Here is an 11010-nt window from a genome sequence, read left to right as displayed (position 1 = left end):
CCGGAGGGTCTGACGAAAGCTATTGGCTCAGATGTCCATCGCTCTTGTTGATGCGCCAATCACCGCGCACGAGGCGCGGCGGCGTGCCCAAGAGCTTTCCCTCCTGTGGTCCAGCTTTCTCAGGTTGCGTTTTAATTGTCTCGGTTTCCTGTTCCGGAGGCGCGGGCGGCGCTCGGGTCTTGGCGGCTGCTCTTTAAGTCTGGCTTTGGTCTGTCGGCGACCTCGCGGCCCGAGAGCCTCTTGTAGGTAAAAGGGGCTGCTTGTGGGTGTTGAAAGAGGGAGTTTAACCGAGTGTCCGGATTTAAACAGGGCTGGAGGCTGAGGCTGGGGCCGGGGCGAGAGGCACCTGGGAGTTAGGATCGCGCAGCCCCTCTTCAGATATGCAGCTAAGGGAAAAAAGCGACCCTAGGCCCGGGTTCCGCAAATAAATAGAGAAAAACGAGACCTTTCATTCATTGTTGAGCGCGTGCCGTGGTCCACGCCTGGGGCCGCCCAGGTCTCGGAGGGGAGTGAGACCCCAAGCTTGTCTTCTGGGACTCACAGTCTGGCGAGAGATGTAAATGGGGAAACGCAATTACTAATCAGCCAAAGATGACCGACCTGTGGATTCAGCTGGGCAAAGACGATGTTAATAAAAAGGAAGTCAGACTTTGCAGCTCTTTCTACCTAGACTGATGTTCCTGGACGTGTTAACATGCAGAACAGCTCCTTCAGTTTCCCTGCTTCCAAACGGCAACTTAGGAATAGGCAGACACAGAAAATAATTACTTTTCCAGTTGCAGCGAGTTCCTTGACTTTTGAATTAAAGTTTGCATTCGCGGCACAGCCTATGTCTTTAATAGATCAGTTTCAGAATCAGTGTTTTCAGATATTCTATCTGTAGACACATCCATGAGGATCTAATAGTGAATGTTTGACAACAGTTCGACAACACCTGTACAAGGGTGTTGGTGATCCTAACTGTTGCCCACCTCTAGATTCAGTACACTCCTTTGTGTTCCCCCAGACCCTGTGTATACCTCTTGTGTTTATCATATTATATAATTTTTAAAAAGGAGATATATCTTGAGTTCCATGGGTTATGTGTCTTACTCATCTTTGGGTGCTCAGGGCTTGTGACATGTATAGGCTCATTAAATGTTGTATGAATCAGTGAAAAGTCCTGCTTTTGGTCTGGTTTTGGTAGTGTGGCTCTCCTGTGGACATATGCAGTAGGGAAATGTACAGTAGCAACATAGAAACATATGCCATTGGTGAGATAGTAAACATTTATTGATTACCCGCTGTGTGCAGGATGCTTTGCCAGGGGCTGTGAAGGATACAGAAATGACTTTGAATCAACCCTTTTCATCAAGGAGCTAATAATCTAGTGGAGGAGTTAGACATGTGCACACATGGCTATAATATGGGGCAGCCTCTGTTAAGTGCTGTAAAAGAAGTAAGTACAGACTAAGAGCAAAGGAAGTCTCGAGGGGATGGGATTACTTCCTAAAGGAGCCAGGAAAGGCATCACAGAAGAGATGGTATTGACATAGGTAGATGGGTAAAAATTCAGTGGGCAGATTCATAGGGTAAGGGATTTTGAAGAAGAGGAGCAAAGACTTTTAAGCTGGGTGATAGTACTTTGTATGTTAAGCAGCTGGGAAAATCTGCGGTGATAGGCACTTCATGGGGAAGGTAATAGAGGATAAGCCTGGAAGAACTTGAGTGCAGATTGCAGAGGGCCTTAAATGCTGGGCGTGAAGTTTGAATTAGATTCTATTGCTCCTGAGTAGCCCATGATGGCAAGATCACTGTCTAGGTCCTAGGTTTATAATGAGGGCCTTGGACTGAATAGTAATCATTAATCAGATATTATTTGGAACCTATATTAAGCATAGTGATTGATACAGCTAAATAATCTGGAAAAACTTTCATGAGCCATTTGAAAGTCTACCTTAAGCCTATTGGTAAATCTTTTAGTTTGAAAGACTTTAGGAAAATGCTTCTACACTAAACCTTTTCAGAGTTAATGTTTATTTGAGTTTTTTTAAACATTTTGTTTAAGTCTAGTATTGGGAAAGCCATTCCTGTTCATAGTATTCTTCTCTGGAAAGAGCTGAGAATGAGAATCAGGGATAACTGTGTGTTTACATGATTATAGTTAAGTTTGAATTCGAATGCTGGTCTCACTGTGAAGGAAACTAGAGAATGAAGAGGGAGAGGAGAAATGACTTTTCCTCCTAGTCTTAGCAGATTAGAGATGGAAATGCTGAAATTGCCAAAACCGATTGTTTTGAGTCAGCAGTAAGTATTAAGGACATCTTAAGAGTTAGTTGTAAACTTTAATTCAGTTCAGCATGCTTGTAATTTTGTTAGTATGCTAAATGTATTGAAGAGTGCAAAGTCAGTGTTAAGATAATTGTAGAAATATTTTATAACATTAGCAGTTTGGGAAACATTTTTATGTCTCTTTTTTCTTTCTGTCCTCTAGAGCATATATTCTATGTGAAAGATGTGACCTATACAGATAGAACGTCACGATGCAAGGCAGTACATGGTGAGTGGCGTGGTAGTCATGGCAGTCGTCTGGAAGAACAGAGAACAGACACTGGCACTAGGCCATAGAGGGTGGGAAGGGTTTCGATAGGTGAGGAGAGGCGGACTGTGTTCCCCTGGGCCACCTTCATGGCTAGGAACCCAGACCCGAGCAAGTTGATACAGCCCAGATCCCTGCCCTGATGGTGCTGGCAGTTCTGAGGTGCAGGTAGACATTAAAGGCGGAATAAGTTGGTGACCTGTAATCATTGTCCAACCTGCCAAGAAGCACAGAGTGTGGGAGAGCAGAGAAGCTAATAAAGCCCTGGAGGTAATGGTGGTGGTTGTAGAAAGACTGACAAAGGTGTTACTATTGTAGCCAGACAGGACGATGGTGTGAAGTGGATGGACTCAAGAAGTATTTACCAAGCAGAAATGATTGGCATTTGAAAATACATTTTTAGCTAGAGGGGATAAGGGAGGAGAAGTTGTCAGGTAATTTCTTGTTGTATGACTTGACGACCAATAAATGGTCTCATGTATTGAGACAGGAAACCCTAAAAAAGGAGCATGTGGTGTTGTCTTGGAGGGGAAGATCGTTAATTCCTTTTAGGACATGTTAGGTTGAATTTGCGAGTCTGTGCTGAGTGGGAGGAAGGTGTGGACAGAAAGATGCTGGTGCAAATGTAGAAACGTGGGGTGTGTGGACGGGATGACGTGGTGAGGTCAAGACTTGAGGGAACTTGAGCAAGGACATGATAGTAAATGGTCGAACACTGGGGATGATCGAATGGGGATGTTGACTATGCTGGGCTGGAACAGCTTTAGGGAGTGGCAAGGTCCAGGGGCTGACCATGGCAGTGGGTCGAGGGGCTGAGACAGGGGAAGAGGAGTTTATTGGCCATGAGGAGTATCAGACATTATGGAGTACTCAGCGTTAGATGGGTGGCCTAAGGGGTCTGCCAGTTGCTCTTGAAGATGGTCAGGCATTTGTGAAACCTTGTTTATATAGTGAGTTTTTCTTTTCCATTTTTCTTTTCTCTACCAAGTCACAGAATGTCGTTCCACCCAGGACGAGGGTGCCCCCGAGGGCGAGGGGGACATGGAGCCAGACCCTCAGCGCCAGCCTTCAGGCCCCAAAACCTGAGACTGCTTCACCCTCAGCAGCCTCCTGTGCAATACCAATACGAACCTCCGAGTGCCCCTTCCACCACCTTCTCAAACTCTCCAGCCCCCAGTTTTCTGCCTCCACGACCAGACTTTGTACCCTTCCCTCCACCCATGCCTCCGTCAGCACAAGGCCCCCTGCCCCCCTGCCCAATCCGGCCCCCCTTCCCCAACCACCAGATGAGGCCCCCTTTCCCCGTGCCTCCCTGTTTTCCTCCCATGCCGCCTCCGATGCCCTGTCCCAATAACCCCCCGGTCCCTGGAGCGCCTCCTGGACAAGGCACTTTCCCCTTCATGATGCCCCCTCCATCCATGCCCCACCCCCCACCCCCTCCCATCATGCCACAGCAGGTCAATTACCAGTACCCTCCTGGCTACTCACACCACAACTTCCCACCTCCCAATTTTAATAGCTTCCAGAACAACTCCAGTTCCTTCCCACCCAGTGCTAATAATAGCAGTAGTCCTCATTTTAGGCATCTCCCTCCATACCCACTCCCAAAGGCTCCCAGTGAGAGAAGGTCCCCAGAAAGGCTCAAGCATTATGATGATCACAGGCACCGGGATCATAGTCACGGGAGAGGCGAGAGGCATCGGTCCCTGGATCGGCGGGAGCGAGGCCGAAGTCCGGACAGGAGAAGGCAAGACAGCCGCTACCGATCTGATTATGACCGAGGAAGGACGCCCTCCCGCCACCGGAGCTACGAGCGGAGCAGGTAAAGCACGTGTGTGTTTTTTAAAGAAGAAGTGCAGAGGCCCCGACACAAGGCCATTTCTGTTGATCAGCAAACCAAACCAAAAAGGTCCAGCAGTTCTTTTCTGTTTGTAAAAGGAAAGAAAGCATGTTTGGGGCTGTTTTAAAGAGGAAGAACTGACAAGTAAAGGAGTTGATGTCAGGAAAAAGACACCTTTGAAAATTATTCCAGAATTATCAACATAGATTCATTTCAGTGAGTATAAGCAGATTACTCTGCATAATATAGTTGACATTTTAATGATGATCGGTGAAGGGGCTTGTGTTTTGTGTGTGTGTGTGTTATATTTAATTACGTTCACTATGATCGTCATGTCAGGTTACCGTACTTCAGTTCTTTCGGAATTGGTGTGTATAATATCAGTCAGGAATCAAACTAGTTAACAAGTGGAACTTGCTTTATTTTTAGGATAAGTGGAAGTTTGTTGTGTGTTGCTGCCTTCTTGCTCTGTATCCTTAAAATGGAATAATATTAGTTATGCATTATCAAAGTTCTGGTTTTCAAATAGCTTTTAATTTGATTCTGTTGCATTGAAACATGTTCATACTAGATAAAGCTGTATTTAAAACATACTGTTCCATTCCAGATTGTATTTCTTTATTTCAAAAGACCAAATATCTGTGTATACAAGAGAATAAGGTTTCCAGCAGGGATTCACAGATGGGCTTCTAGAAATGCTCTGAAGTTCTATGCAAAATTTTATGTGTATGTGTATCTTTCTATAAGTAAATCAGTAGCTTATAGCAGATTCTCAAGAGATGGTGTGAGTCTATTACCCCCAAAGTCTAAGAACCATTGGCTCAGATGGAAAAGTAAGAATACAAGGATATCAATGGTACTAATATTTATTTGTACCTTCAGTGAAGGCTTTATATCAATGAAGATTTGAGGTTTTCCAGTTATTAGGCTGGTAATGGTGCTTCTCTTTCTGTCTGTGGTGGTGCATTTACCTTCATTGTCTTGTGGAACTTCTATGCTGAAAAGTATGAGGTCCCCAAACCAGGTCGCTTCATCACATGTGTTTGTAGAGAGCTGGTCTTGGCTCCTGCGACACCAATGGACTTCTCGGTTTCTGTGTTTCTCTCAGGGCTGTAGGTTTGATTCTGATTGAACATTTTGCCAGTAAACGGTAGTGGTCATTCTCAGTCCTGAAGAGAGTGACTAGTGCTCGGAAGGTTTGGAAGGAAAATGCATTATTGCTTCTCTCTGAGTCCCGGTGGAAGGGACCCCGTGTTTTTGCAGAGATGACAGATTCGGGTGGCCAGGGCTGCCTGAGTCAGTAGACTTTTAAAAGTCTTTTCAACGTAACTTTCTGTTTCTGGGCAATTTTGTTCTTAATTCTGTGGTGGACTAGTTGGCAAAGGCCTGTGATAGTTTATTCTACAACTTTATGATGAAAAGCTAAACCAGAAAGTTGTTAATAGTTCTCTTCAGACTTCAAAGCGATTGTTAATAAACCTGTCTCTGGGGAAACATTTTGCTGCAAACTTCAGCATTCTGGCATTCCCCTCTTTCCCCTTTTTTGGGGTGCTGTGGTTGTTAGGGCTCTGCTGTAAAATCCTGAATTCTTCCATCCAGGCTTAAGCTTGGGAGTTAATGTGTTTGTTTGAAGAAACACGGATGTCCTATAAACTGACAATCTCTATCAGTAAGTGAAATCAAGTGCCATAATCTGCGTTGTCCTGAACCACAACTCCTTTACTACGCAGGACCTTGGGCAGTTAGCTCATCTTTCCAAATGGCCCTTATGTACATTGGAGTTGTTTTATAATGTTGTGCTTTGAGGTCTTAGTCTAGAATGTCAGTCATCTGTCTTATGTGGAATGCTTCTGTGAAATAAACACAGGGCATGTGAAGTCCTAGTGTAACTTGCAGAAGTATATTGGAGAAAACCAAAACTTCACAGAAGTATGGTTTAGATTGTGTTATGCTTATGCAAATTCTTTAGTCCTCTGGCTACTTCTCCCCTTGCTTCTTGGGTTAAGTGAATCTATCCTTTTTCAAATTTCATTTTCCTTCTTTTTCTCCTCTTTTGAACTGTGGTTGAATAATAATGACGAGATTGTTTCAGGGCACACTATTTCTAGGGAAGGTTTGCGACTAAGTGGGTATATGCATTTGCTGTCATGAAAGCTCATGGTTCCTCTGGGGAATGGGAAGAGAAACTGCGGTCTTAGCTAGTAAGGACCAGTGCAGTGGCTTGGCATAAATGAGTAGTGTTACAGCATGATAATCCCCACAGCTGTCCTACTGAGTACAATGTGCAGCCATCGGAGAGCTAGTATTATGCACCTAAGGAATACCTTAATGCTCGCAAACAGGGAAGAATCTTCAGAAAAATAATCCAAGTGCTGTTTTTCTTGGTTTAAGTGGGTTCATTATATAGTGTTCCTGTGATCTATATCCATATTGGTTTTTTTCAGTTCATACCCATTCAGAGGTAGCAATCATCATCAGAAGTGCCACTACTGAATGCAAAATTCTATTCCCTAGATGTTAAAAGACAAACTGAAAATTAGGAATATCCTCCAATTACAGCTTTTATTTGGAAATACAGGCAATTATTTTTTTCAGCAGTCATGCCCTCACAGATTACATTAAATCTTTATCATGTGGTACCACTCACTAGCTAGATTTGCTGCCTAAAAGTAAACTGTAATTTTAGAATGGTGTCAAATAAAGAGTGTGGAATCCCAAGCACTGGCTACTTTATTTTAGACAGCTGGTGTCTACCTGAGGCTTAAGTATATGTCAAAAGTATTATTCAGAGGAGTCTTTCTTGAGGAGGGGGTGATCTTTTAGTGGAAAATCAATTCTTGTTTTAATATCCAAGGTCTCCATCAATTTTGTAAGTTTTGGTTTCAGTGAATTTACATTTTTTCCATTTGACTATAGGTTGTGGATATTTTTGAGTTCAGATATTTTTATAGTCTTCTTGCTGGACTCAAGCTAATATAGCATTTTTCTCCTACTCTATGATTTAGTAACTATTTCCCTTAGGTTTAGTTTAGAAATAAACACACTGGAGTTCTGATACTTGTTTCAGATCTCATTGTCCTTGTTAAATAGACTCAGAAGTTATTATTATTATTAAATTCCAGTGTTACATTGGAAGGTTTAAAATCCTTTGTTCTATTTTCACATCAAGTAAACTCATTGTCTCCATTTAGAGTTTTTTCCAGATGAGAACAGCATTTAAAGGTAAAGTGACTTAGAATCTCATGGCAGTTAGTGATAGCTAAAACTACACCTCAGGCCTATAATCTGTAAGAGTTTAGAACTCTTTCATTGTAGAACCTTGTCCTAATCTTTACTATAAAAGCTTTAATTTGCGTTTATTTGATAGATGATATTAAGAGTGTTCTAGAAATCAACAGACAGCTGAATCCTTTGAAATTTTCCCCATAGGTTAAATAACCAAGGATTGGCTGGTTGGAAGTTCTCAAGAGATTATGATAAAATTCCCTTTGTTGCTTAGCGTTAAGTATGACTTCTTTCTTTAAAGAAAACAGCAAGAAATGTCCAAGTGAGTTAAAAAGCTCCTTTATTCTCTAATAAATGAAAGATGAGTAAGAATGTCCCATAGTGAATAGTGCCTGCAGAATTCTTAGGTGAAGTGAGGTCCATTCATTTAGAAGGTGAATTCAGTGAAAAGAGATGGTGTTTTTGAGTCTTTCTGTTGAAAACAGCTCTGTGTATTAATTCCTTTAAGAGAGCGGGAACGGGAGAGACACAGGCACCGGGACAGCCGAAGATCACCATCTCTGGAAAGGTCCTACAAAAAAGAGTATAAAAGATCTGGAAGGTAAGCAAGGAGTTGACACTGAAAGAAGTCATAGGATTATCTCCTTGAATTCAGATTTTGTGCTTGTGCAGAGTATCAGCCAGGTCTTCAAAACAGCCTGAGAGTCTATCCAAAGAACCCTGTGAAAAACTAAAGCAGCCAGTTACTTTAAAAACCTTTACTTTCAAGATGTATTGAGAATGTACAAGGAAAATCTTGATACATTTCCAAAAATTAGAAATTATATGGGCCACTTTTTCTGACCTGAGTTGCTATACAACTATATATTAATAATTTTTTTTTAAACTTGACAATCCATAATTATGCTCTTAAATTTACTTGTTTCATGAAAAAAAAAAAGAGCAAAACTGTAGTCACACCTTTTTTGGAAAAATGACTGATTTTGCTGCAAATCAAAACTTATAGGATGTAACCAATTCTATAATGAGAAGTACAATTCATGTCTTATTTAATGGTAATTAAGAATAGCACTCTAGAATCTGACAGATTTGGGGTCAGTTATTAGTTCTTCCAACTTTGTTATTGGGCAAAGTAATCTAACTTTTTTTAAGCCTCAAAGTCTTTGTGTAAAATAAGAACAGTATACTTGCCTTGTTGAGTGGTGAGGGGTCATTGAGATAATACACGTAAAACACTTAGAACTGGGCCCAAAGTTAGTGCCAAGTAAATGGTAACTATATATATAATTATCATCTGATCACTTGGCTCTAGAAATTGGTAAAGTAAAAGAAAAGCAGAAAAGGGAGTTAAAAGAAATTAATGAATAGAAAAATAGAACTACAGTACTATAACAATATTTGTAAATAAATGCAAGCTTTCTTTGAAAGGTCACACAATTTAAAAAGGGGCAAATCAAGGAAAGAAAAACATACATTCCTTTAGGTATAAGAAAGAATGTATTATTATCGGAATGAAGGAGATTTAAAAATTAAAGTATGTTGGTATAAATACAGATATTTTATTTAAAAAATTAAAAAACTTGGATGTGATGGGTTGTTTTCTATGAAAACAAAATTTACCAAATTCATACAAGAAGTATAAAATTGTAATAGGCCAGTAACCATGGAAAAAATTTTGAAAAAGTTGAATTTGTGTCACCTCCAAAAAAGTTTTAAACTGTTTTAGAACACTTACGAAGATGGAAGGAAAGCTCAGCTCATGTTGTGTTACCAGGAAAATCCACATGGCAAAACCTAATGGATGAAAACAAAACCACAAAACAGTCTCTCTTATGAATGTGGATATGAAAATACTGATTAGTATGTTAGCAAGATGTTTTCAGTTGTGTGTTAAAATAACTGAGAATTTATTCCAAGATTGCATAGGTAGATAGGTTAGTATTAGGAGATCTGTAACTATAATTCTTTGTGTCAAAATCTGTAGGCTTATCTCTACCTGCCTATTAGATATTTAAAATAAAGTTGCATCTGTATAAAGTTGCGTCCATTTATGAGTAGAAACTTAGGTAAAGTAGGATTATATGCAGGCTTCTTTAACATGATCGAGAACGTTATCTCATGATGAATGTGACTGATCCCATCTCAGAAGAGCCAAATTTAATGTTGAAACCTTCTAGGCCTTCCCGTACAAGTTAGAAAAAAGGCAAGGAGGCCCCATTGCCTATCACTGTCACCTGACATTGTATAACTTAATCAACAAGCAAACAAAAACACTGCATTCTTGTGTGCCTGAAGTATTGTACCGGCATGAGTGATACAGTCATTAACCAGAGTCCCCACTTTACAGGAATAAGAATGTTCAGTGCTGTGAGGAGTGCTTTTGATAGAACAATTACATGTTGCTCTAGGAACACAGCAGCCAATAACTCAGTTTAGGGTAGTCAGAGAAATTGATGTTCTACTGATACCTGAAGTGTGTGTAGGAGTGCATGAGGGGAGGGGGACAGTAGGGGAGGAGAAGAGAGCAGGTGTGAAGGTTGCAGTGTGGAGAAACCATCTGAGAGGGTCAAGCCTGGAGGTTGGGAAATGAGTTTAGGAGGCCTTTGTTAGTAATCCATGAAAGAAATGATTGTGCCTAGACTGGCGCACTGACAGTGGCAGTGGGGAAAGGTTGAGGTAATTGAGAGAGATTGATGAGGGAGAGTCAGTAGGACCTGGTAACTGATCCTGAGGGAAGAGGAGTCAGCAGTCATTACCTGAGATCTAGAGTTCCCCTTAGGAGCCTGTAAACATTAGGAAACAGGTGAAAGGATGAGTTCAGTTTTGGGCATGTGGAATCTGAGAATCTGTGAGACGGCTGGGTGGAACTGTGTGGCGGTTATTTGGACACAGAGGTGTAAGGTTCAGAAAAGAGAGTCTAGCTGGAAATACTAAATGCCATGGATTAGATGAGATCAACTAGGAAGAATTGTTCAGTGAGAAAGGGCCTGAGGAAGAGGAGAAGGAAGAGATGAGGATAGGCAAAAGGCCAAGATACTGTGTTGGTGGAAATCATTGAGGACCCATTTGAGGTCGATGGTTTTTAATGTTGAGTGCTGGAAATCTCTTCAGTCTGGTGATTTCTTCTCCAATGCTCAGTAGCTTGTGGAGAAGACAGAGACTTGGGTGCTGTGAGTCCTAACTGAGGCAGAAGATGAGAAAATAAAAATTACAGATACAAATACATGTAAAGGAGGAAGAGTTATTATAGTTTGAAATACAGCTTATTGTTTAGGAACAATTTCAAGTTTAGATTTTGAAATTTGATATACCTGAGATATCTACCTAAAAAGATGTTTTTATCCTGTTTTGAAATGTTGCTCTCAAA

At 41.2% G+C, this 11010-nt stretch overlaps 1 protein-coding gene across 6 annotated transcripts in view; it reads left to right on the top strand.

Annotated features, from left to right (window-relative positions):
- Positions 1–133: 133 nt before the first annotated feature.
- Positions 134–11010, top strand: part of DROSHA (drosha ribonuclease III) — a 104018-nt gene continuing 93141 nt past the window's right edge. For 3 of the 6 annotated variants that reach the window (XM_064479773.1, XM_064479764.1, XM_031443574.2), the window contains exons 1-4: positions 134–242; positions 2474–2539; positions 3567–4400; positions 8152–8244. In XM_064479773.1, the coding sequence (XP_064335843.1) occupies positions 2523–2539; positions 3567–4400; positions 8152–8244 (944 nt within the window). In that variant the 5' untranslated portion in view covers positions 134–242; positions 2474–2522. Of the gene's footprint in view, positions 247–2473; positions 2540–3566; positions 4401–8151; positions 8245–11010 lie in introns of all 6 variants that reach the window. The other 3 variants (XM_064479775.1, XM_064479770.1, XM_064479760.1) reach the window with 2 other exon arrangements.

Source organism: Camelus dromedarius, chromosome 3 (genome assembly GCF_036321535.1).
Source record: "Camelus dromedarius isolate mCamDro1 chromosome 3, mCamDro1.pat, whole genome shotgun sequence".
NCBI lineage: Eukaryota > Metazoa > Chordata > Mammalia > Artiodactyla > Camelidae > Camelus > Camelus dromedarius.
Note: the sequence above shows the minus strand (reverse complement) of the source record. Positions and strands in the feature narration are given on the sequence as shown.